Consider the following 27,318-nt stretch of genomic DNA (forward strand, 5'->3'; position numbering starts at 1 on the left):
CTTAATCTGTCACTTTTCACTTAGATACTTGACATTCATGCCACATTTACAGATAACCGTGTGGGTTTATGTAAACAGGTATAACTAGTCACTTCCATCATTTACCCCGCCGCTTATTTATTATTTGCGTATACTGTACGCATGTGTATGCTCTGAGCTGAAAGAGTATCTTGGTGGTTACAGCACTGCCTACGAAGTGAGTACATCTGATGAACCCCTGTGTCAGCTCTCCTTGTGACACAGAGTAGGTCCCTAATGGCTAGTCCCTCAGGCACAAAAAAAAAAGATTGTAAGCTCTTCGGGGAGGGAATCTTTGCACCTGCTAAATTCTATGTACAGTGCAGTGTACATCGACAAGGCTTTAACAGATTACTTTTTGGAAACGTCGTCCTAAAATGGTTAACACCTGCTGAAAAAAATGTCAGGTTTTAAAAGGCGCTATCCCAGCTAGGACCAACTTTATTACACGGATATGTTTAATAGGTGAAAACTAGGTAATTGTTGCCTTCTAGCCATAAAACGCCTAATCCTTAACTTCACGTTACGCTTGCAAATTCCTTCAGATTTTTTTACTACATTTGTCGAGCTCTCTTTTTACTACGATTACCTAGTTTTAAACCTATTACCGTATTTCCTCGATTCTAAGACACACTTTTTTTCCCAATTTCACATCTCTGAAATAGGGGTGCGTTTTATAATCGATGTACTAAAAAAAAACAAAAAACCTGCTTGGGGGCGCTGCAGACGGAGGGCGTGCAGCTTTCAGCGTTTTTCCAAAAAGCGCGGTAGCCGGCTGCTTGAACCACAGCTTCCAGCCCCACGAGCCCTCTGCTACTCACAGCTTCCTGCCCCATGAACCCTCCGCCCCCCCCTCTGCTACTCACAGCTTCCTGCCCCATGAACCCTCCGCCCCCCCCTCTGCTACTCACAGCTTCCTGCCCCATGAACCTTCCGCCCCCCCCTCTGCTACTCACAGCTTCCTGCCCCATGAACCCTCCGCCCCCCCCCCCTCTGCTACTCACAGCTTCCTGCCCCATGAACCCTCCGCCCCCCCCTCTGCTACTCACAGCTTCCTGCCCCATGAACCCTTCGCCCCCCCTCTGCTACTCACAGCTTCCAGCCCCATGAACCCTCCGCCCCCCCTCTGCTACTCACAGCTTCCTGCCCCATGAACCCTCCGCCCCCCCTCTGCTACTCACAGCTTCCAGCCCCATGAACCCTCCGCTCCCCCTCTGCTACTCACAGCTTCGGCTGCCAGCCCCACGAGCCCTCCGACCCCTCCCTTGTCTGTCACTCTGTGTGTGTATGTGTCTCTCTCTGTGTGATTCTCTGTCACTGTGTGTGTGTATGTGTCTCTCTCTGTGTGATTCTCTGTCACTCTGTCTGTGTGTGTATGTGTCTCTCTCTGTGTGATTCTCTGTCACTGTGTGTGTGTATGTGTCTCTCTCTGTGTGATTCTCTGTCACTCTGTGTGTGTATGTGTCTCTCTCTGTGTGATTCTCTGTCACTCTGTGTGTGTTTGTGTCTGTGTGTGTCTCTGTCACTCTGTGTGTGTATGTGTCTCTCTGTGTGATTCTCTGTCACTGTGTGTGTATGTGTCTCTCTCTGTGTGTCTGTCACTCTGTGTGTGTTTGTGTCTGTGTGTGTCTCTGTCACTCTGTGTGTGTATGTGTCTCTCTGTGTGATTCTCTGTCACTGTGTGTGTATGTGTCTCTCTCTGTGTGTCTGTCACTCTGTGTGTGTTTGTGTATGTGTCTCTGTGTGTGTCCCCCTCCCCTCCACTGTCTCCCTTCCCCCCCTCCCGTCTCCCTCCCCCCTCCCCTCCACTGTCTCCCTCCCCCCCTCCCCTCCACTGTCTCCCTTCTCCCCATCCCCTTCTCCCCCCATCCCTCCATTCCCTCCTTTCTCTCCCCCCCTTTCCACCTTTCTCTCCCCCCTTACCTCCTTTCTCTCCCTCCTTCCCTCCTTTCTCTCCCCCCTTCCCTCCTTTCTCTCCCCCCCTGCCCTTTTTTCTCTCCTTCCTCCCCCCATCCATTCTCTCTCTGCTCAACCGATACTGTCTCTCTCTCTCTCCCCATTCTGTGTCTGCCTCTCTCTAGTGCAGATAAATGTATGCTACTGTTTGCTTTAAAAAAAAAAAAAATCTGCACTTTTAATATATTGGGTTTTTTTTCCCCACATTTTTTTTTATTAAATCAAGGGTGCGTCTTAGAATCGATGGCGTCTTAGAATCGAGGAAATAGGGTAGTTCATTTTGACAGTATACGTTAAATGTGCTGTAATACATCTGATGTATCTGCCTGCTTTGACTTTTTATTCTTATTTTTTTTTTGTACTTAAATTTTTATTCAGTTTAGACAGGGAAGGATAATGCAACATTAGCTTGAGTACGGATTACAGAATGTATAAATCAAATACAGTGGTTCACCGAAACCTATACAAATAAAATGATTATAGCATGTATTTGAGGTACTTCCTTTCTTATTAGTTAATAAGGTCCAAAAATTTGCGTTTTATCCACCCATCTGTATACATGACCAACTTTCTCCTAAACAAAGAAAATCAACCTGGTGTAGTGGTGGGTCTAGATCCCAAGATATTAAGAGGGAAAAAGTAATGGGTAGACAGAAAAAGAAGACGACGACGGGGGGGGGGGGGGGGAGGAAGGGCCCACGGGCTCCCCCCAGTGTCGCGTCTCAAGCCCGTCCGGCCCTCAGTTATCCATAGGTCCCAGGTCCCGTAGAAACGGTCAGTGGACTGATTTAAAAATACCGTCATTTTTTCCATTTCCATAACCTCGCTAATTCTCCTTTCAACTGCACGTTTGGGGGATGGGGCCAATTTCTTCCAGGAGGCCGCAATAGCGCATCTGGCTGCCGTGAGAATAAAAGATATTTTAGTCTTCTCATCGGAGGGTCTATATCTGCCACCGGTTTAGCTAATAAAAAGACCAGAGGGTCTATAGGGATCTGGAGTTCTGTGATCTCCTCAATGATAGATTGAATCATTTTCCAATAATTCTGGATACCCGGACATGTCCCCCATATGTGGGCCATGTCTCCCTTTTGTCCACATCCCCTCCAACAGAGGTCAGACACCAGAGGGAATATCTGTTTAAGGCGCGCTGGGGTGAGGTACCAATAATACATGATTTTATAAATGTTTTCTTTGAATGTAGTGCATATGGATGTTTTCGAAGCAAACTCCCATATGACCTCCCAATCCTCTTTGTCAATTTCAATATTGAGGTCATTGGCCCATCTCAACATATAATCATGATCAGCGGAGTCCGCTTTTGACTCTAGACTCCCGTAGATCTTTGTTATTAGGCCTTTTTGGTAGACGCCTTTGCTACATAACACCTCGAACTCTGACATAGAGGGGAACTCCAACCTCAGTACTTAAATAAATTTAGATCTGGTATCTCATACTTAGCTCGAAGCTCCTGAAAGCTCAACAGTTTACCGTTGTTTAACAGGTCAGCAATTACCCTGATAGCCCTTGTTTTCAATTGGTTGAATTGATTGGAATCGCAACCTGGGGGAAACTCCGGATTGTCAAACAGCGGAGTAAGCTGTGAGACGGGGGATAGCAATCCGAATTTATTTTTGGTTTTTGTCCAAATCTCCCACGTATGTCTCATCGCTTCGAGTTCTATTTTCTTTGACTGTATCTCTTCTCTCACCAGCCCACAAACCTGTTGGCAGAGAAGGCGTTTTCGCATAGTACATTTCAATAGACAACCAACAAGTCTGGGTCGGTGTTCCAAACCACCACTTGCCTTAAGCCTCTCTGAAGCCCTGACGGGCCTCCCCCCCCCCCCGCGGCCAGGTCGCCGAGAGTCCGATCTCTGCGGGGCCGGAAGTTCAACGCCAAGCTCGCGTGCGAATTGTGGCATATCCTCCGGTTGTCTGATGGATAGTTGTCTGCCGTTTCCCGTCACAATTAGCCGAAACAGGAATCCCCATCTGTAGTTTATACCTTTCTCTCATAGTAGCGTAGTTAGAGGTTTTAACTCTCGGCGCCTCTCATTAGTCGCCCTAGCGAGGTCGTTAAAAATTTGTAGGGGTTCTTCTTGAAACTCAATCACGTTTTTGTCCGTGCAGGCTGTTATTTTTTCCTTAGTGGAGTAACTGTGCATACGCACAATCACGTCCCTTCTTTTTGGGTCGCCTGATTTGGGGGCAAGCGCGCGATGAGCTCGGTCCAGCTCCAGATCTCTCTCCTCCAGACCGTCGCAGACACTTTTGAAAAGGTCCATCAGATATGGCCTAAGGAGGTCAGGAAGAACCTCTTCAGGGACATTGCGGATCCTCAGGTTTTGCCTACGGTCCCGGTTCTCCTGATACTCCAGGCTCTCTTTTAGGCAGGAAACCTCGGCGCCGAGGCGAATAATCTCCTCGTCTGCCTGTTTGCGCGTGGAGGGCCGCATCTAACCTGTTCTCCAGGTCTGCTCTTCTCCTCGTGAGGCTGCCAATTTCCTCCTTTAGCTCGGAGGCAAGATTTTTAAAGTCCTGCTGGAGGGATCTGTATAGTTTGTCATGAGAGGATGACAGCATTCCCTCCAGCATTTCTTCTAGGTATGCTCGGGTGACATTCCCCTCTGCTGCGGATCCCTCCGTCAGCCTCCTTGAATCTTTTCTTTGAGCTTAGGCGCCATCTTGCTCGACGGGTTGGGTCCCCGATACTCGTGACGCCGGCGAGAAATACTTGTTGACTCCCTTCGAGGTTTGTGTTTTTCCTCCTCAGGACATGTTGGAGTTTTTTTTTTCCCTGCCAAATTATAGCAACTTTTGGCCCGATATTTTGGGGGAAAGATGCTTGTCACTTTATCCGCACGGGCTCCTAGAGCTCTCTTACAATGCTGCCACACTGGTCCACTACACCGGAAGTCTCCCCCCCCCCCCCGGACCTAGCCTTTAATCATTTTGAATGAGGGTCTGATTGTCTCTGTGGGACTTTTATGCATATGCAGGTCTATCGAGTCCCTTGTTTTATGGCCTCCGTTCTGCCTCGGCCACACTTTGCAGGGCTGCAGTTATTCAACAGCCCTCCTCCCCCGCACCCTGTGCTGCAGACCATCCAGGGAAAGTTGATTCCCCCCCCCCCCCCCTCAATCACCCGATCGGGTGTCCCTGCGGTGAGCCCTCTAGGACTAGTGATTACTCTAGGGAGGAGGGGGGGAGAACCGGGGCTCTCCTCCGCTGCGGGCTGCCTACGCTATACGCCCGTTCGTGTGCAGCGTGGGAGGATCCTCCAAGCACCACCGAGGAGGGGGGGGGGGGGTACACACCTTCCTCCACGGGCTGCCCCACTTCCCTCAGGACTCCGCCGGTCCACCCTACTCAGGCCGCACGGCTCCGGTGGCCATCTTGGGCACACAGTGAGAGGCGTAGTGAGACCGAGCGTCTCCAGTCTCTACCGTGATCCCTGCCGTCGCTCGTTGGTGGGAGCGGGCGTCGGGTGTACTCGGGGGGGTTCCCCGTTTATCCGGGGCACTCCTGCGGGTCCCACAGCCACTTTCCCCGCGGCCCTGCACGGAGCGCTGTAGCCGTGTGACTGCTCTGCCCGGCTGCTGGACACGCCCCCCCCCCCCTTATTCTTATTTTTAACATGTTTGCTGCCAGACGGGTCAGGAACTTTAACCTGAAATGTTGTAGTCTGAAAACCACAGCACACCGTCATAACATATGCTGAGAGCCACCGAACAGAATACATAAAGTTATGCTGAAACCAACATGGAGCTTTAAGAAAAAATGATTGACTTCAGAATCACTCAGGATGCACTGAACAATAGTGGTCAATTTCATGCCTGCAGAATGTTAACGTCATGAACAAACCAAATGGCATATTTTAAACAGAAGGTGGTTTACATAAAATACCACCTAATCACAGCAGCTTCTACAGATTTTACCAGCGAGAAGCAGTAGTGTCAAACTGTGAAAGTTGGATGAGAGCCAGTGAAACTGTCGGCCAGGGAATAATTTAGAGAAGTTGGCAAGCCATTACTTGTGATGATACATTAGAGGTCACTGAAGTTTGTCATCGGTTCTTGCTCCGACCCATTTTTTAGGTTTTCTGTAGGTCACTGGTAAACTCATCCAAGTAAAATATTCTACAGATAGTGCTGTGAATCAATGTATCTGCAGTACAGGCATACCCCGGTTTAAGGTCACTCACTTTAATTACACTCGCGAGTAAGTACATATCCCCCAATAAGCAAACTCGCATGCGCCTGTCAGCACGTCCTGAACAGCAATACCGGCTCCCTACCTGTCCCGAAGCTGTGCGCAGGCGGGGAGACTATAGAGCCTGTTACAAATGCGTTAATTACATCAGTTATGCACAATTGCAGTACAGTACATGCATCGATAAAGTGAAGCACAACCTTTTTTCACTTAAGTACATTTTCGCTTTACATACATGCTCTGGACCCATTGCGTACGTTAATGCGGGGTATGCCTGTATGTAAATCTGCTGGGACTAACTAGATTCTCTTTCCAAACCTGGGGTCAACAGATGTTTTACCTGGGGAGGGAACTGTGTGAAGTGTGGCTGACCCATCCGTACACCAGCTGCTGTGGATGTATACTGGTGCTTTTGGTAAACCAGACTGTTCATTTTACTGGACTGGCTGTTGGGGCTGGTGGAACTTGCACTAAAGGAAAGGAAGAATCAGATTAAATCTCATACTCAGTTCATCAAATCAAATGGCAGAGAACGTACCCAAAAATAAATAAAAATGACGTGCATAGGGAGAGAGGAAACAATATAATCCTGGGCAGCTTCTAATTTATTTACACAAATATGAGATGACAGCAAAACAACAAAATAAAGGTATACAAAAAGTCAAACAAGATGTTTGCCATAACAAGAAATTCAGTGCGGCCCTTCAAATACTATTCAGTGGATTGTGGCGGTGATTTGAATCCACCAAAACGGAAATTAGAAGAAGGCCGTTCACTTCAACCTCCGCTTGTGTCAGAATCAGATCTGGGAATATCATTTTTTTTAGGTCAGGGTCTTGGCTTTTTTTTTTATTTTTTAGTGGAACTAGCAATCCACTGCGGATATATTTTGTTGAAATGACAAAGTTGTAGTACCACTTAGGATCAAATTAAAATGGCAGAGCAAGGCTTAAAAACATATTGCTTTTATAAAACACTTTTGATGTGCACTGACGAAGTTGAGACATTAGGGGGTCTGACATAACAGCATTAGGATGAAGCCATTTTGTTTGAATATTTTAGTCCGCCATCTTGTCGTGTCTTTGTGAGTCTTATTTCTGTGTGAATGAACGTGTGAAACAGACATGGAATGTTTTCGCTCCTAGCTGACTTTATTGATCTTTCCTCATCCAATCAGCTTCAAATTGAAAGTGTAAACAGGCCAGATATAATGAGAAGCCTGTAAGATAAGCTCAGTTTCTCATACAATGTGCCAAGTGGCAGAACTGACATCACATTTAACCCCATAATGATTTTTAGCTTACATACAGTTATTCAGTATTATTATGTATTACAAAATGACATCAGCTTTAGTATTGTTATGTATTACAAAATGAGGTAATATTTAGTGACGTGCAAGCCCCCCTATAAAGGGGTGGAGCTTTAGTTTTTAGGGTATAAATATATGGCATACTGTGTTATCTGGGAGAGAGCTTTTTGTTTTGAAGCTGTCTCCACTGTGTGCACTCTGAATAAACTCATTTGATAACTGAATCTTTGTTGTAACATTTTTACAGCTTTTACAGCATCATGCTTTTTGATAGATGAAAAATACCCACCTTATTTTATACTGAGTATATGAATTTCTAGTGGGGCACAAGACTACATTTATTATTGACCTGTTTAGTAGTAATTACACTAAGAAATACTGATAATTTAGCAAGTACCAGCTGATAATTGTTTGCAGAACTAGTCTCAACCTGTGCATGGTCTTTGTGTTGCAAAATTCAGGGGAACCAAGAATGAATGGAGATTGGTGTTACGGTTATACTATGCTAGAAAAAGCCAACACAGGCCCCGAGATGGCAACAGTCTTTAAAAATGGCAAGTATCCAGTGTTCAGACTCACCGAAAGGGGCTGGAGGTGGGAGTGCTTCTGCCAGGGATGGGAGGCGTACCAGGTTTCACATGATCCAAGCCACTGCCATAAGGCTTCAGGTCCATATCAGTCATCTGGAGAGAGAAGCAAGACACAGTGCAACCATACTGGCAAACTCATTTATGAAGAACACCCACTAAATTGGCTGAAAAAAATAAATCCCTAGACAGAATGAGTCAATGGAAGATGAGAACTCCCATATTTTTCAATAAAATTTCCTTAAAGAGTTTTTGTGTGTTGACCAGTATGGGTGCACCCAGGGGACATACCAAACGGATCCAGCTTCTTGTATGAGATTGTAAGAGTGGTCCTGCCTAAGCCGCAGAAATTGTTAAGACTTAATTTGCAATACTGTCCTATAACGTGCCGAATTAGTCCATGCCACTGTATAAATGTGTGAAAAAAACATGTGTAGCTCAGTTTGCATCTGTTTCCTGTGTGTGTACATTTTGTAGATGAGGGATGATAAGTGATCCTTATAAAGAATGCACACATTTTAATGTTCCATTTGTATTGTTGCTCTCACCTTGCCAGGTGCAGCAATCATGCCATGCTGATTGCCTGCAGGGATTAGGCCTCGGTAAGCCTGGTTCACTTGGCCCGCCCTGGAGAGATTCTGGTGCTGAGCCTGGGGTCCTGGCTGCATAGTTTGAGGTAATGCTATCATCTGCTGCCCAGCCGTGGAGCCAAAGTTGGACATAGAGAGCTGCGATCCTTGTAATGGTACAGTCATCTGGAAGCCCGGAATAAAGAATATAGCAAACTGTGATCCCCAACAGCTAAACCCTCTTTCAGAGTCAGAAGTCAAGTCCAAGGAATTTAACTTGGGCACTGCTGGAAGGGCCAGTAATGTATCACGAGAACTTTGATTAAGCAGTTCAGTATTAAGTTCCTTTACAATCTTCTCTGACAGCAGAGGAATAAAATAACATACAGAAGTAACCTGCAGACGTGGCTTATGCTATGCGAGGCGCTAGAGATTTCCAGCTTGGTGAAAGATAGTGTGTACGTGAAAGGATTTAGAACAGTGATTTTGTTTTCGCTGCTGTAAGATCTAAATAGATTTAAAATATACCAGTGTTCACGTACAGCGAGCCACTAAGGTTTTATTTTCTTAATTCAGATATTATACTGATTGTGAATGTACAAAGAATGCCTGGATATGTACTGAATAACTAGCTTATTAAATATATATCCAAAAGGAGTCTCTACTAAATCACAAGACAGGCAGTTATGTTATGCTCAAAATTATACTGCAGCTGTAGAAAGCAAACCCAAATATAACCAGTGTTCCAACTCGAAACTTTCTTCTTTCAGTATCAGATATGGAGACCCAATGACAACAGCTCATGCTAACACCAATAGTCAATGGATGAATCAATAGCTCAGTGATCGTGTCACTGCCTACGAACTGGGTGAACTCCATTGGAGTCCCAATATCTCTCCGTGTGACCATGGTAAGTCATTATCTGCATACATAGTCAGTACTATGCATGGAAAGAATAAAAATAAAAATAGATTTCTTCCCTAAACCAGCGGCTATATATAAAAATCACTATAAGTTAAATGCCCCAGTAAATAGACAACATATAAAACTAACATGGTTAACAAGGGTTCATGCCATCTAGGACAGCTCAATAGCCCGAAGAGTGGCAAATAACTAAGTGTATTTATAAGAATCACTGAGTCTACAGAATGATTATTCCTGTGCCGATGTGATCCTCACCTGCTGGAGGGCATTGGGAGACTGAGCTGTGTTGTAGAAGTTGGTCTGACCAGGCTGCTGGACCTGGCCCGAGTAAAGGTTTGAAGGCTGACCCAAGCCCTGACGTGCCTGGGAAGACAAACTTTGTTATTTAAAAAAAAAAAGGGCAATCTACATCAAGCTAGCTGCGCACTGTAAAGTATTGTGGATAAACTAGGGTCATACTCAAACTATTCAAGCCAAGTAGTGTTTGAGTGCAAGCACATTGTGACCATGTTTGATAAAAAATAATTGAGATGGAAAAAAAAAAAAAAAAAAAAAAAAAAAAAAAGAACCCTTTAAGAAAAAAGCTCTCTACATGGTTCAAGTACTTCTGACCATCCAATTTCCAACCATCAGAAAAAGCCAAAAAATGACAGTTAAAATGTCTGCTTGCGTTAGGGTATAAGGTATTTGCGGAGAGAAACCATGAACTCATATCAAAGGTTGTTTGTCATCTAGTTTTAGATGAGAAATATGGAGCAAATCTTTAGTGCAAACAAAAAAATTTCTTAACCCACCCAAGAATAACAAAGCTGGATTTGAAATAAGAAATGGTATATCAAGCGATTAGTGCAGTGATATTTCTAGCTACACAAGTCAGATCACCTCAAAATACTTAGAGGATCATACCAGAGTATCAGAAACATTCAGTCTCCTCAATGGCTTAAATGTGTAAAATTTTCGTGAGGAATTTTAAGCAGAAATCCGTGCTGCCCGTTTTCCCCCCACCCACTGTATTTGATCCAATGAGTCACACAGAACTTAAAAACAAGAATCCGAGCTCGGTGACAGTTCAGATGGATAAATAAAGCGGCGTTGCTTGTGTTTTCCTGGCCACATTTTTAACAAGTCCAAGGGCAACCCCCGGGAAGCATTGTGGCTTAAAAAAAAATCCACGTCACTAATTGCAGATTGGTCATTGGAGTATGCCTCTTCTGATGCTTACAGCATCATGTCTAATGGAGTGAACTTCCTACCTGGAGCATGTGAGTATCAATTAGTTGGGGTCCGCCCATTCCAGACTGGCTCAGCTGGTGCTCATAAAGGATGGGGATAGCTTGTGCACTGCTGGTCTGCTGATAAGCTAGGCTGGACTGAGCCTTGGCCAGATCTTGGTGTTGAACCCCCGCGAAGTTGTGTAAGGCGGCCCCAGACAGTACGACAGTAGAGGGTTGAGACAAACTGCTCTGTAGAAATGCTTGCTGGGATCTGTAAAACAGAAGTAACTGTGTTAGGAAAACTGTTCCTTTGACATTGGGGTAAAGAGGAAAGTAATCCTCCAATGGAATTTAAGCGGTTTGTGGTTTATTCATCTTAACCAACATTTCGGTCCAGCATGGTGGACATTTTTCAAGGGGGTAAATCAGATTCAAATTCAAGTGTCAGTTCACCTAATCAATTTGGGCAAATCACCGCCTCAAGCACCACTATTAGACTAAGGTCTTTAGGACAGGTACTCCTTGTGCCTGCAGAAGTTTATGTACAGCGCTATATAGAACACGAACACACACACCAACACACACACCAACACACACACCAACACACACACCAACACACACACCAACACACACACCAACACACACACCAACACACACACCAACACACACACCAACACACACACACACACGAACACACACACACACGAACACACACACACACGAACACACGAACACACCTTACTTTCCTAGAAATATCCCTGAATGGTCATGGATTGATTCTCCCATAAATATGCACCCACATTACATGACAAAGGGCGGCAGCTGTAATCTGTGTCAATAATATGGACGTTTCCTTCTAGGACTGAGATTATAAACACGAGACATGCCACGCAATGTGTAAGTAATGGAGTGAATAATCGCAGTTTGAGTCCGTTGAATGGCCATTTGTAACAAATACATTTAATACACAAGAGTGCATTGTGTGAAAGTATTGTTCCATAATTACAGTCACATTACAGGGACTGGTATGGATAAAGCTAGTAAGCTTTACGTAGAATTCAGGGCTCCATCGGAAAACACTTAAGAAGCTGAATATCAGAATCACTTAAGACAGCCCACAGATACAGGACAGAAAACAGAGCTCAGTGGAATCACCATATGACAGACAGAGCAACACTGTGGGGTCTTGCTTAGGCATTGGGGCCATGGTAAAAAAATACAGCGCTGAGCCAAGAAACTTACCTCCTGCATCCGGGCTGTGTGGGGCTTTGGTAGACGCTTCCGCAGGCGTGCGGAATTGCAGCCGACAGATAAATAAATTTTTCGCGCAGAGGGAAGCGGAGGGACGGTCACGTGACCGGCAAAAGCCAATGGCACTCCGTGACGTTAGCACCGTGGCGCGCTAGCCCCGCCTCACAAGCACACGCGCCAACGCTCATGCCAGGACACAAAAAGGCTCCTGCTTGAGCAGGAGAGCATGAGCGTCAGCGCAGCTTAGCGATGTATTTTGTACCATGGCCCCGGCCTTAGAGATATTATCTCACCTTTAGTACCATCCCTTTTTTCCCCCGCAAGCAAATACATTTTACGATTACCAGTATGTGTTGAGGCAAGGCAAACACAAGCGCAAACACGCGCTAAAATCCGGTAGTTCAATTGGGCAATATACCGGTGTGATGGCAATACCACGGTAATAACAAATGAAGGCGATTTGTGCAATTTTTTCATTACAGCGGTATTAGTATCAGTCTGGTCACACAGCTGACGCAGAGTTGAATTTCTCTCTTCCATCACTTCCACTGCGCGGTAGGGAGGCTGGTGCTGTGAGGCCCCTTGCGCCCGATGCAGAGGCTGCTGTCGGGGTGCCACTGTTTCCCCAGACACACTGAGGCCAACCTTCACCTGCACGGGGGCACTTCCCCCTCCATTCCCGCATAAGCTTGTGTATTCTTTTAGTCAATTAATTTGTTCACATGGTATGTTCTCATATTAGGAATGTAAGCGGTTTCTATTCTAGCAATGAGGAAACGTGAGTATTAAGAGTGCAATGCACTATACCCTAGTTAGCAGAAACAATGCAAATTATAAACCGTAACTTTACGTACCTGTATGGTTGTAAAGAGGAGGTAAACAACTCTTGGGCTTGGGATACAGAGGGGCCCGGTGCTAAACCAAGCTGGGCCTGATGCTGGCCTTGGAGAGGCGCGTAGATGGGGATTGGGATCTAAAAGAAAAGGTTATAAATAAAAAGTAACATTTACACCTTCCTAGAAGTGAGAACGTTTTGGTCTTCCAATAGAAATATGGAAGAGATGGTTTTATCAAGTAAAGAGCATGACATTGCACAAATGGATTCACTTTGCCACAGCACTAAGGCTACGGCCCCAGTCACTGCGTAAACGTGCGGCGGAATACCTGGCGGCGTATGCACCCGTTTCAGCCGCGATCTGTGGTCTAGGGGTTGCGCGTCTTGGCAGTCAGAGAAGAGCAGGGGGAGCCAAGGCAAGATCTAGGCTACGGCCCCAGGGAGATGTGGCCATGACCTCACACGGCTGGTTCGCTTTCATTGGCTGAACCGCTGTCATGATGTAGCCATTGGGCCAAAAATCTTGTCTTTTGGGAAAGGTGGCCACACACTGCGCTTTCTGCAGGCGCGCGCAAGCAGCCGCGAGCAGTGGAGACGAGGCCTGACAGGCAAAGGCTGTACTTTCTATTAACAGGCTTACAACCCCCCGTGGGAACATATGTTTTATCTTACAATGGTGGAGGGATCCTAGCCCCTGCAATTCCCCCTACATGCATCTTCCTTCTTATACATCTGTCTCAACTCATTTCTCATTGCTAGCAAACCATGTTCACACAGATTGCTAGCTGCGGAGCAGCCCTAGCTGCGGCAAAATAGAGATTTATTTACAGCAGGTTTGGGGGAAGATTAATCGGGATTCGGGCTTCATCTGTAAGATAAGAGCTGTGCTGGGAAACATACATAAAGCCCTCTTTTGGGAAGCGGTGCAGCAAGAGGGATTAAACTCCTTTGTGGTCCTAGGTACGCAAAGCATTGCAACAAAATGTACATAGGGTCAATTCATGGTAGAAAACGGGTGTTAAGATGCCCAAATACCTTATTATGGAACTTTCAATTTATGTGTTACTACTTGATGCTAGACTGTTCAAACTATGAACTGCAGATTTGACTTCTATCCTGCTTTACGGAAATACAGACATTTGCCTGTCTTCCTTGCTGCAATGACTAACTGGCAGCGCTATGTAACTCACCTGGGATAGTCCGGGCTGGAATCCTTGCTGCTGGGTTAGTGTCGGGGGACCTAAGCGAGCATGCTGGGTGTTGAACAGGTGACTGGTGTCCATATAGAAGGCTGGAATCTGTGCCCCAGGCCCTGTGCCATGAAACAACATTTTAGATATCAGTTCCTTTCATTGCCAGACAGTATGCAATCATTATTAATGGCAGGTAGGATCGTTCATTTGCTGGACTGAAGTGAAGCCAGAAGAGGCAAATCCACCGGCATGGTGTATTTAAACCACATTTTTTTTAAGCCCTGAAAAAATTGTAGTGGCAAAGTTCATGCGAGATTTCCCCCCCATCCAGTACCAGAATTTAGCTTAAAAAGTCTCAATATTGCTTTGAAAAGCAGCTATGCACAAGACATCCAACGTCCAAGCTTCAATGTATATGGCTTATAGGTCTCAATTCAACACGAAGTTTAGACGGACGGTTAATTCTGGCTGTGTGTGAACTCTGGCCCAGAAGGGAGACATCTTTAATGAATTCCACCTTTACAATTGGCTAAATATACCCAGCCACAAGGGCTGTCCCATGGTCTTTGATGGCTAATGCTCAATACAATGCAATTATCTGATCAAAGAATGCATACGCTTACAATGTCTTGCCAATCTATGCATCTATAATCAATGTAGTTAAACGCTGTGGTCCACAGATTTGCTTTACATATAAGAAACAGCTGGAGAACCGGTTTACAGAATGTTAAGCTCGTGCCAATGTAATAATTCTCAAAACATGTGGAGGGCACACCAAAAAATGGTAAACAGCAAACTTGAGGGGAGGGAGGGGGGGGGGGGAGAGAAAAACAAACAGTTTTTATCTGAAGGGTCTGTTACCTGAAACGTTATGAGACCTTTGCAACACTTGGGTAGGATTGCATGTGCCCCACTGCTCTTGAGAGTATAATGGAGCCAAGTATGCTTTATGAACTTGCGTTTGTGTGTGGCGTTGCCCTTTGAACTCTGCATTCATTGGCCCGTTTTCATTTTCTTTTTGCCTTATTCGGCCTGTGAATAAATGCGATTTATTTTTTTGCAATGATTCAAGGGTTGCTTGGTACTACTTTGTATTTTTGTACGCTTCTCACATTATGCAGAAATATAATAGGCCTTGATCACAACTGCCAACTTGCAGGGATATTTGTCCTACTTGCATAGGCGCCGCATTGTCTAATAATTACATGTGAGAAAGATGATTGCTTACCTGCCGCAGACTGAGACACATACACCTGTGGACTCTGCTGCTGGGCCATGAGTGATGGCATACAGCTAAGCTGGGAGAAGTGGCTCGCAGAGGGCATGCTAGCATTACTCTGGAGCTGCTGTGGCTTCACTTTGCAGATGTTTGGAGGGTCAGAATTGGTGGTAGTCTTTGTGCTCAGGGATGAGGTTGTGTAAGTCCCAGCTCCTAGAAAAGTGAAAGAAATGAAGCAGTTAGTCCAACGCAAGAATAACTAAATTGGTGGTATACACACCACCCTTCAGCTAGTTCTTAGTTCTGCTGCTATTGTACCTGATAAGGAAGTTGTTGGTGTGACTGATGCCACAGGAATAGGAGGCATTGATGCACTGGAGAAGGAGTTGTATGGTATACTGCCTGGAGCAGGGGGACCTGGGTTACCACTGCTTGCTGAAGCTCCCCCTACTCCGCTGCTGGCGCTGGTGGTGGCACCCACTACCACGGTGTTGGGAATGGGAGGCGCCACTGAGGTGATTGGGGATCCTTTCTCCGCAACACTGGGAGAGTTCTCCCATGCCTTGCGAGCAGACTCCATCTGGGGGAAGACAAAAACGACAGGTCATAATTCAACTTTCTTCAGACCTATAGTCCTCGGAAAAATCAGGGTTTATACATCGGCCCACAGTTCCACACATGTATAAACAATCAAACGCTCCTTAAAACATTAAATTCTGCGATGGTGCGTGTGCGCATTTATGTGCATGCGTGTAGGTGTATGTATGTACTAATATAGATATATATGTGTGAGTGAGAATGGCTGGGCTTGATGGAAGGGTGACCAGGTCCGATGTCACCACATGTATCTCTAGAGCCTCACAGTCAGGGATGTTAAGATTGTTGTTGCATTTGGAAAGTTAAAAAGGACGGCCATTAAAAGCATTGCTGAGGAGTATTTTCTTACGGGAAGTGTCATTACGACCCTCCCAACAATTAGAATGAGTTTAACTAACTTCAGAAGTCATTTTTAGGGATTGTAACCATGCAATAGGAATAATGATCGAATAAACCACACAAACTGATACGACAGGAATAGTTACATAGTACAATTCAGGATAACAACACAGAAATTAGTCTAGAAACCACTCTGGTGCAGAGGAGCTTGCAGTGTATTACATTGGCAATAATGAAACCCATTCCAGCAGTGAGCACCCGACATTCACAGGCGTCCTATTCCAACACACAACCGCATAGGAAACTTTCTGTGTACGCAGAATACAACTCAAGCAGCGAAAACATAAATGAGTCAACATTGTGTGCCGGTTCCTCCAAGATAGAAATTAAAAAAACAAAATTCTTATTTAAATGATTTGGACAAAACTCCAACAAACCATTCATAATGCATCCCAAAGTAATAATTGAATGTGAACACTGCAAGAAAGCAGGGGCTCTTCAATGATGCATCTCACAACAGCACATACTCAGTGTGCCGTTTAATGGAATGCCACAACACGTCACCTATCTGTATTGTGAACTGACATGACAGGACCTACACCAGCAGATTGGAAGGCAGCTACTGATGGGCTACTTCGCAAAACCAATTGACCTCCAGACTTCTCACTTTTCCAGTGCAACAATACTATTCTCTGATTTAAATCGCTGTGTATTTAGATCTTGATGGCGGACATACTAAACAAGGTGGCTCAAAGAGTTACAGTGTATTTCTACAGGTGGAAATACAGCAGTAAAACTTTGTTAAAAATATTTTTTTTGATGTTTTGTATTTTACATACAATATACAGAAGACAAGTCCAGACCCCAAAAAAATACAAGTAAACATTGACACACACACACACACACACACACACACACACACACACACACACACACACACACACACACACACACACACACACACACACACACACACACACACACACACACACACACACACACACACACACACACACACACACACACACACACAAACATTCAAAGAAACGTGTGTGTATTTGCTGAGCTAGGGAAATGTAATCACGGCACGTTTCCCATTTTTCAAACACATTGTGAGACCCTAGTTCCGTAGCCATTAGACTCTAATGGATAGAGAGATGATTAGAGAATCACATCTATCGTAGGTTATGATGGATAATATATCTCGTCTCAGTTCTCCAACTAATGGGGTTGTTAAAACAATCCATTTTCTTAAAGTTAGCTTTTTTGCTATATAAACTTGATATATAAATTATCGTTTGTGACGCTTGAGGTTGGTACCTGGGACCTTCTACCCCGTTCTTCGAAAATGAACAGAGAGAAGTCCTTTATTTCCTGAAGGCATACATACCTAGTAACTTTCTCAAAAACAATGACATTATCCCAATATTTTCTTCTTACACATCCATAAGCAATGTACTTTGCCTGATTTCTATTTTTTTTTTTAGACTTTAGTGAAGGGTTTTTGAATTTAACTTGTTCAGTTTTGTTATTTCCACAGATCCTTATACACAAGTATTTTAAATGACTTGACGGAAAATTATGATAGAGCTGTACGGTCCATCATATCTAACAAGATTACTTTAGACTTTATCAATTCACTTTAGGAGTCAGTTTGACAATAGAGAATCAACATGGAACATGGTATTGGGCATTTGCCAAACGGATATGTGCCAATAGTGGCCAACAAGCAGCCGTTGGTCTTCATCTGTGGCTCTCCACCCCACAAGTTAGCTCTCCCTTTATCCCCAGTGCAGAGATCAGTGACGCTGCTGCTGTGTATTATTATAGCTGCTCCCTGCTCCAAATGACAGTGTGCTGATGAATACTGAGCTTCTGTGCCAATCTAGTTCCCTGTATAAGAGGCAATTCACCAGGAAGCTGGCATTATGCAGCTGCTTGGAGGAGACAGGAAGACGCTCATACCCACAGCTGCAATGTCCCTTCTGCCGGTGCACCATACATATTCAGGTATTGTGCGGCCTTTCTAGGGCTCCTGGGCGAGAATATTACGTTGCTCAACATCATACTGGAAGTCCAGCAGGAAAACTAGTGTGTGAAAGTGTGTCCTTGGAAGATGTAGCAAAAAGAAGTGGATATCTATAACATCTGCACACAAATAAAGGCAAACCGATATTTACCTTTAACACCATGCTTAACACTTATTTCTTAAGAAAGAAAATTGTAATAAATGCAAGTATAACAACAGGGAATAAATAAATAAATGCGTACTAGGTTAGTGATATGAGTTTAAATGGTTAGTTTCTCCCAAAACTAAGCTAACTTAAATCACAAGTGTCTATAACCTGGTTAATGTCACAATAACAAGGACAGAAGTTATGGTTATAACAAGCATGTTATCAGAATAAGCTGGTATCTCCAGTGACTACCAGCCAAAATGCTGTAACAGTAGCGTCTGAAAAAGGAAACGGACTGCGGCCGCCCTCTGGACTTACCAGCAACTAAAAGCCACAAAAAAAATTAGAGGTAACACAAAGGTCTTGAATTTTACTTAACGCTAGTAGCATCGGACCAAACGGATGAATTTTTTTAAATGTTATTACAACACAAGACATAATAGAAATGTAAAAGAAAAAAGGCTACTAAATACTAAACTAGCTAATCAGCCATTCACTGGATAAGTAATGCAGATATAGCCTTGAGATAAGCCAGTGCACACGGAGACCCCATTTGAGGTGATGGGGTTGTGTACTTTTTATGCAACCAACCAACCTCTCAAAATCAGCAGATGCATGCACTGACCAGCTTGCATACAAACAAATAGGAGATGTAAGTGGAGATTGTGAGCTTAGTAAAGGGAGCAGCGAGACTTCTAAATTGTGTTTCATGGGCATAGGCAAGAACAAGTGGTGGAAAGAGGCTAGTTTCTGTAGAGTTAAAAAAAAATAAAAAACAAAAACAGGACCTAAAAAAGTGACTATCCTTAAGCAGCAGAAGCATTACGATGAGGGGTGAAGGCTTGGCCTATAAAAAAGTCTCATGCTTTAACTCAGCCGAGAAGCAAAATGGGATCTAAAAAAATAAGGCAAGCCAGCAAAATCAGCACCACTCCAGGAGTGTTAAGGGGAAGCGTATGGTGAGGGTTTTTTAAAAAGCGCTTGGCCTTTTCTCTCTTCCATGCATGCAAGTCACGATGCCGTGTGGAGGGTCGTTGGTACATACCTTGAGAGTGAGGTCGACAGTAGCAGGAGAAACTGGAGTTAGGCTGGAGCTCTGCTGAAGAGTCTCCCTCCTGGGCAGGGGAAGGGTGTGGGGCAGGGGTACCTGAAACGCAGGCAACACAACAATTCAACTAACCCTTTCCGGACAAAAATAAAAAAGCCACAAAAATAAGAAGCTTTGTAGGAAAAAATTTAAATCTAAAAAAAAAAAAAGCAAAAAGCTAGAGGAGAAGCCAACAGTCCACATGTTTCTTGTGCTTAAGCAGAATAAAGAAATGCTAGACCTTTATATTTATATATACGAGTGATCTACAAAAGGTGAGCAAGCGCTGAAATTTTCAAGTGTGCTGCAGCGGCGGCGAAGAAAGGAGATCAAACTCATTAGTCAATGTATCATACATAGCCATGTATTAAGGAGATACCAGCTGTTGGTTATCTTCAGCTACTTGTCAAAGGACAAATACAATTGTCTTTCACTGCATTAACCATTGGAGCAGAAGAAACAGTCAGACAAATTCTTTTAAGTGCTGCACGTAATACATATTTGTGCTACAACTACTTTACTACCCAAACTGATTGGCGAAAAGCAACAAACAAGCGGCCAGCATACCGCATTTGAATATAATTACATCAACTTAAATAAAGCGCTCAATAGGTCTTAACCAGAGGGAAAGAGTTGAATCGTGGGTAAGGACGGGGTAACCAAACCAAGTGACTTCACAATAAAAAAAACCCAGCAGTGATGCACAGTATTTAGGCCAGATACACTGCCAGTCAACCTTTGTCTAAACTACTTGCCATCAATATTTTAGTAAAGGAAACCATTTACATAGAGTACCCCATGGCGTAGCTACCACGTCCAGGGGTCTGGTACGCCAGGGGCGCCATGACAGTAGCTACATGATGGGCCTCTTGCCTGTTTTCTAAAGGGAGATGGTGCTCAGAAACGCGATGAAACCGGAAAAGGAACGGAATAGGGCGCATCTTCCATTGGTGTCCATGACAAGTCGGATGCTGCGGCCCCTCCAGCACTCAATGGGTTATGGTTAAAGCCACAATCACTCCTAACGAACCCATACCCCATTTTATCCTTCACAGAATTGAAGGGGGGTGGGAGGGGGGGGGGGGGGGGAGAGAGGGGTGTCCTCAGGAGCCGAACCCTGCTATTCTTAGCTCCTGGTACCCTACCCGCTCCCCAAGATATGTACCAGTGAAGTTGGCCTGAGATTTGGGTTTCCACTGGAGAGAGCGATCTAAACCCGGTAACTTCACTAGCAAGTATCTCATGGGTGTGCCCGAAGCTGAAGATGGTGCAGTCCAGCTCGGGGCACACAAACATGTTCCCAACCAGTAAAATAAAATAATAATTAGATGGTAGGGGAGTTGCATCTTTAAGAATTGTGTATTCTTATATGATATGATATTTAAATGATTTCCATGAAAACACAATAAAATCGTGAACGAACAAGCCATATTGATTGTTAATCTGTTACACCTGTGGCTGCCACTAGTGCTCTCCACAAACTATACAGGCACAAATCAGACTGCATTAGGTCTGTAAAGCAAAGTTTTTTTGACAGACGCAGAAACTAAATTGAGCATACTGCCAATGGGATTTTCCTGTACGATCATTAGCAAGTAAACGGTCTACTAAATTGTGGAGACGGAAATACAAATATTAACATGTTTGCAGCCCTGGCCTGTTAATATTGCCCAATTTGTCACTACATTATAAAATCCCAGCTAAAGTCATAAAGCTGTTCATGCAAACATAACGCGTAAATAAAAGTGAGCCCGGGTTCATTTTTCCCCTAGAAGCCCAGGATTGAGTGTTGGAATCCTGGAAAATACCCATCTTCAATCGTGTAAACCTAAAATCCTATATAACAAGCACTTTATCTATATAAACTCCATGAACACATGCAAAGTAAATCTGTGCACAAGTTAATACTTCAATCCCAAAATTAGGCAAAGACAGCAGCTCACTTAAAGCAGCAATCCTGCTTTCATTTTTTTATTTAGAGAGTTAGAGAATGAAGCAGGGGGTCTCTGAAGCTGAACCATTTTTTCAGCTCCGGGGACCCCCTACTTCAAGATACTTACATACGTAAAGGATGCCGGTACCACCTCCAGCTGGACTGGATGGGGGCTATTGAAATGGCGGCTTAAAATGTCCCGCTGGTCAATATGGAGACATGTCATCCCTTGCGGCTTCCTATTGGCCTGCGTGTCTGGGACATTTAAACCTGCAGAGCTGCTGCCGGCACCCCTACGGAGGTATAATCTCGGGAATCAGGGGGTCCCCAGAGCTGAAATGAACACAGTTCAGCTCCGAAGCCCCTTCAAACATAATGCAGCAGCTCCGTTCGCTCGAGATCGATCTGCGAAGATCCTGCTTTCCAGGGCACGCAATATGACTTCCTGTTTCAAAAGAGGAAGTGGTGTAGCTTCCTAAACAATTTCTATAACAAACCAGGAAGCTTAATACATTCAAACATCATTAAAAAAAAAATTGAGTGGAAAAAAAAAAAACAGGATGTCGAATGAAATGCTGCATTACATCCACTGTGGTTGCAGGATAACATAATATTACATGTCATTGTTTCCTTACCTGGGAAATGTGTGCATTCTCAATAAATCTAAGAATATGAGTAGGCATCAGTGTAATGTCCAACCATGAGTAAACCAAATATGAAAGTGTAAATGTCATAGGAACGAGGCGGAGAAGATGTGCATGAATGAAATATATATACATTTATGAACATAAATAAATATATATTTATTACCCCAATCAATGTAACCAATTGGAAATATAAATTTAAGAGGTGAAAAATCTATATAAAAATTCACATTATGAACAACAGTACAATGTCAAACAGACTAATAAAAAGCTGCGAATGTGTAAAAAAATGTTTTTCGAAGAGGAAAAAATCCAGACTATCAAGAGTCCATAAAAAGCCCCCATTTAACTCCTTTGCAATGGGTTTTATGCTGCTCCACAGCAAGAAATTCGCCTTAATCCTTAATGTATAAATATAGTGTAAAAAACAGTGCAAGTGTTCTTGTCGTGCTGTCATTCCAATTTCTGCTGTTTAAATCCACTGTACGTTTTATTTATAGGATGGTTTAAAAATTGTTGATATGCAATCTTATTTATAGCTGTGGGACAGACTCCCTTCACACTGGTTCTACCGATTATCTGCAGCTCTCGCCACACTGTATTATACAAAAGCAGAGAAGTTACAGGTCACTTACATTGGGCACCAGGGCAGACTCCATTTTAGCACTGCTTGTAGCTGCGGCATTTGGAAGGGAGCTGGATGGGGTGGTATAATCGGTTACAGACTCCTTTAAAAGACAGATGGAGGGAATAAAAAAAACCTTTATACACTATCATTGCAGGACTGTCCAACATACACTAAATTAATGTTTCTGTGCGCTCACATTTTACTAGTATGGCCAATGTATAAAACAGTGTACATTCAAGAGCAGCACAGGTAATAGATAAAACACCTAAATGCAGCAGGCTACATAGAAAAGCATTCAGCTAAAAACACAGCGAAAATGAAATAATCAGGGTGGTGAAATCTTCAAAAAATAAATGTCTTGCATGCCCCATTACAACTAATAAATTAGAATATAAAAAAAAAATACTCCACTAAGTAAGAAGGTTAAGGAGCATAACAATGGATTTGTTGCCTGTGTTGCAGTTAGTTGGTACCCAGATATCTTTGCTTAACAGGTTAAGCAGCAAATCATCTTGTGCTCGAGTACCTTAGTGCTGACTCCAAACTCTGGCGCAGACACGGAGAGAATGCTGGTGATTTTGGTGGCCACTTCTATTACAGCCTTGCTCTCTTTGGATGCAATGGGCTCTGGGCTCCGCACAGCAGTGGGCACCTGCTTCTCCTGGGTCTCTGGCTCTGTCTGCTCCCCCTCTTTCACTTTACGGTTCTTTAAAGAGCGCTCTTTCCCGATGGGTCCCGGCTTGTATTCCTTGCTCTGGAGTAGACCGAGGTCTGGTATCTGGGATAAGCGCGCGGGGATCAAGATCATGGTTTTAATTTTGTTCTGCCCCATTTTTTGGTCTTTTGGCATGATTGTTAAACTTTGTCTAATCAGATCAAGTCAAACCAACTGTTTCTTTTACACGATACTAATCTTTCACCCCGACTACATCCTTAATTGTGAATGTATTTAAATAATCTGTTTAATAGAACTGAAACAAACTAATTTTCAGGGATCATTAACAATTGTTTGTCTACATTTTCTATACAGGCATACCCCGGTTTAAGGACACTCACTTTAAGTACACTCACGAGTAAGTACATATCGCCCAATAGTCAAAAGGCAGCTCACGCATGCGCCTGTCAGCACGTTCTGAACAGCAAAGTTGAACTCCCTACCTGCACCGAAGCTGTGCGCAAGCAGGGAGACTATAGGGCCTGTTACAAATGCGTTATTTACATCAGTTATGCACGTATATGATGATTGCCGTACAGTACATGTATCGATAAGTGGGGAAAAGGTAGTGTTTCACTTTAAGTACATTTTCACTTTACATACATGCTCCGGTCCCATTGCGTATGTTAATGCGGGGTATGCCTGTACAACTAACACACTATGAAGCAGCAATAAACCAATACAAACTGGCACCGTATACCTGCCAGCTCACACATGCTTATGCAGACCTTGTTTCCAGCTCGTTTTTAGGTTTGAGTGACCTTAAGCGATTGTGTTTGAAAACTTACTGTATACAGTGTCTAGTAAATTGTGAAACACACAATTAGGGTTTAATAGGCATCTGCATGAACAGAGCATCCAGCAGTCTAAGCCTATAAGCATTTTCTAATAAGAGATGCATGTGGGGCATATGTTGAGGTAAGGGGGTTTTATTCCACCCTACAGAGGGTTGTTCAGAAACCGGTGATAAATTAACGAACGGCTACACACATTGAAGACTAACAAATTCGAACCCATCTCTACGTAGGCTTTTTTTTTTTTTTTAAACTAAACTAGGTGTTGTATTCTTTTATTATACAGAACCAACCATCTACAGTGTTTTGTAAGCCAAGCATGCAGAATGAAATATTCAAAGTGATGCAGTGCATTAATAAAAGGTACCAAACAAGAGTGTCCTACTGAACTTACAGTTTAATTTAGGGAACCAACAGGTTGGTAAATCGATATAAGTTACCTTCTGCGTCTTGATGGGTCCGGCCCGAGGCTGCTTCTGCCTCTGCTCTTTGGGCTCAGGGAGAGAGTCAGCTGCCTTCTCGGATAGAGATGGGGCAGCTTCATTGTCGCTGCTGCTGGATGCTGGGGCTCCGAACTGAATAGTTTCCATTGACATGTCTACACCTCCCTCATGTCCTGTCTTGGTGGCCTAAGGGGAAAGAAAAGCATATTTGAAATACAGAGTCGTAAAGGCATTGTATATGACACTATTGGATTGCTTGTGTAGTACCTCTAGAGTGGTGGCTGGCACAAAACCTGTTAGAGGTTTATTCCAGGCACTGGCAGATGGCGGTTGAAGGGGATTGATAGGACACACTGGGGGAAAAAAACAAACAAAAAGGAGAAAAATTGAGACTCATACCAGAATTGTGCATAAAAAAAATATATATTTTCTCTCCAATTGTCCAAAACACTTGTTTTTGAGGAATGAATTTGCAGGAATAAGTAAAAATGGCGGTTCTGGAAAAAGTACACTACAAATTAAAACCAATAACTGCAGAATTCTCTGCATACAGTTAGGTGGATGCAACATTGTAAACACCGTTATTTGTTTTGTGCTTTTGGCATTATACTTTCAGATTAAAACTTGCAACGCTATTGAGCATCTTAATTTATTAAACAAACAAATTAGAGAAAGCGTTTCATGGTTGAGGTCTTTCCCATTAGTAACTCCCAATACAGGTTGCTAAATGGAATGGTTACCAGCAAGGACTAGGAAGATCAGAATATGGCATGTTATAGCAGCACTCCAATGTTCTTTTCAACCCTCTTAATAGGAGTTGCTTGGGATTAACAAGTCCTTACATTTCTTGGACAAGTCATTGAGTACGCTGGGAGTCGCCATCTTGTTTTCCCACAGCTCTGTTCCTAGTGTACTGGCCGGCTGCGAGGGAGGTGGCGCTTTCACAGGTATGGGGAACTCTGAACCATTTATGGGGTTGTTCGTGGAGGCCTGTGACTGAACCGGCGGGTGAGGCTGACTTGGTGCCAGCGGTACAGGTGGAGGGTGAACTGCACCCTGTGGAGCTGCCATCACAGATGCCTGAGCCTGCAAAGCTGCCGCTTGTTGCTGCTGCTTCTTCACAAACCGGGGGGGAAGCTTTGAATTCTGACCTCTTCCTTTCTCACTGGAGCCTTTTTTGTTCCAGACCTAAAAACAAATTAAACAAATTTAACGCATGCCTAATAGGTACAGCAATAGCAGAGGACGTTTACCACCACCGACAAACAGTAGCTTTGTGGCTGAGATATACAACACCATGCAAACGGACTAAATGGGCAAAGGGGTCCTCACCTGCCATCAATTTGTGTTTTCATGAGTGGCAGCACATGAACATTGTTACTTGTTTTCATGTGTTCTGCACAGAACCATTACCCATCTCACTTATAAACTTGCGTTAGGGCGAAAGAGTTTCTGAATGCAAACTACTCTGGAAAACATTACGCACCCTTTATTTATATTCAGAACTCATACTGTAAGTATTACAAATCAGATGCTCTCTGGTGATATGAATCAATATTAAAAAGGTGAAGAGTACAGAGTTAGATACACTTCATTCAATGGTGACATTAGCAATAATGTGTATAATACGGTAATGGGGATTGCACATTTAATTCTCCACATTTACGAGGAATGCTATCTCTGAAAGGGAAGCCAATTATACATTGACAATGAACGTGCTAATTTGTATGTCCGATAGCAGAGTCTTAATAGCTACAGCACAGATTGTGGAAGAGCGTCTAACTTTAAAAAATGAAAGCTTGTGATATATGCATTTTTAGGCCTGTCTTGAAGGAAGCTACAAAGCCTAATGTCTGAGTGCAATAATACATCTAAAATGGATTTCTATAATATTTGCACATTAATCACTATATGATGTTCGAAAGGCTACTCATTGCTTTGCAATCTACGTCAGTACTAAAGACCACACACTTCCCAAAGTAGGTATCCATACCGTTTGTTCTTCTTTCTTCCTGCGTTCTTCGTCTTGTAGGCGTTTCTGCTGTTTCTTAGAGACCACTTCTGTGAAGCCATCATTCAGGTTAGACTGAGAGTCTTCTAGGGTGGTCACCTCAGGGTGATCGTCAATAATTACAACACCTGAAAGAGGGATAATAGTCGACCTACGGTGTCAATAACCTCAGTTTTGCGGGGAAAAAATCTACAAAATATATGCAAGCTCGGTGACATGAAAACTGCATAAGAAGTCCAACGAGCAAAAAAAAAACACTGAGAAACAAGAGCTGACAAATTAGGGGCAACTAGTTTGAAGTCAGAGAAATGTGGAAGTAAAGTTTCTTTACTACTGGCTTCCAAATTCTAGCAGTATTTCCATTTATTTATGACCGTATTTTAATTCCAACAACGTTGAAAATGGCAGTCCATCAACTTGGCCTTGTAGCCATTGCGTATAATTGCAGAAAGTAGCAACGCCCCCTGTGCACCACACTACACAAAATGACAAAACCACAATAACGTTCAGCAAATCTCAAATGTTTTCCTTTAACTACACGCCTAATATTTGAGTGGTCAAGAGAATCCCAAATAAAGATACATTTATAAAAGGTCTGTTTAGAGCAGGGACTTTCACCTAAAGCTGTTCTTGTATATGGTACCCATAAGCCTTTAGGGTA

The 27,318-nt window shown here is 43.7% G+C and overlaps 1 protein-coding gene across 10 annotated transcripts in view; it reads right to left on the minus strand.

Annotated features, from left to right (window-relative positions):
* The window catches only part of PRRC2C (proline rich coiled-coil 2C), a 66,664-nt gene that overhangs the window by 4,243 nt on the left and 35,103 nt on the right, over positions 1-27,318 (minus strand). For 9 of the 10 annotated variants that reach the window (XM_075616751.1, XM_075616756.1, XM_075616755.1 and 6 more), the window contains exons 18-34: positions 26,640-26,785; positions 25,489-25,834; positions 24,914-24,999; positions 24,644-24,832; positions 23,221-23,472; positions 22,702-22,794; positions 19,448-19,549; positions 15,608-15,869; positions 15,299-15,502; positions 14,932-15,102; positions 14,068-14,189; positions 12,897-13,015; positions 10,831-11,062; positions 9,833-9,940; positions 8,633-8,839; positions 8,077-8,180; positions 6,529-6,658 (exon numbers count right to left, since the gene is read on the minus strand). In XM_075616751.1, the coding sequence (XP_075472866.1) occupies positions 6,529-6,658; positions 8,077-8,180; positions 8,633-8,839; positions 9,833-9,940; positions 10,831-11,062; positions 12,897-13,015; positions 14,068-14,189; positions 14,932-15,102; positions 15,299-15,502; positions 15,608-15,869; positions 19,448-19,549; positions 22,702-22,794; positions 23,221-23,472; positions 24,644-24,832; positions 24,914-24,999; positions 25,489-25,834; positions 26,640-26,785 (2,873 nt within the window). The remainder of the gene's footprint in view (positions 1-6,528; positions 6,659-8,076; positions 8,181-8,632; positions 8,840-9,832; positions 9,941-10,830; positions 11,063-12,896; positions 13,016-14,067; positions 14,190-14,931; positions 15,103-15,298; positions 15,503-15,607; positions 15,870-19,447; positions 19,550-22,701; positions 22,795-23,220; positions 23,473-24,643; positions 24,833-24,913; positions 25,000-25,488; positions 25,835-26,639; positions 26,786-27,318) is intronic. The other variant, XM_075616757.1, reaches the window with a different exon arrangement.

Source organism: Ascaphus truei, chromosome 10, assembly GCF_040206685.1.
Source record: "Ascaphus truei isolate aAscTru1 chromosome 10, aAscTru1.hap1, whole genome shotgun sequence".
Lineage (NCBI taxonomy): Eukaryota > Metazoa > Chordata > Amphibia > Anura > Ascaphidae > Ascaphus > Ascaphus truei.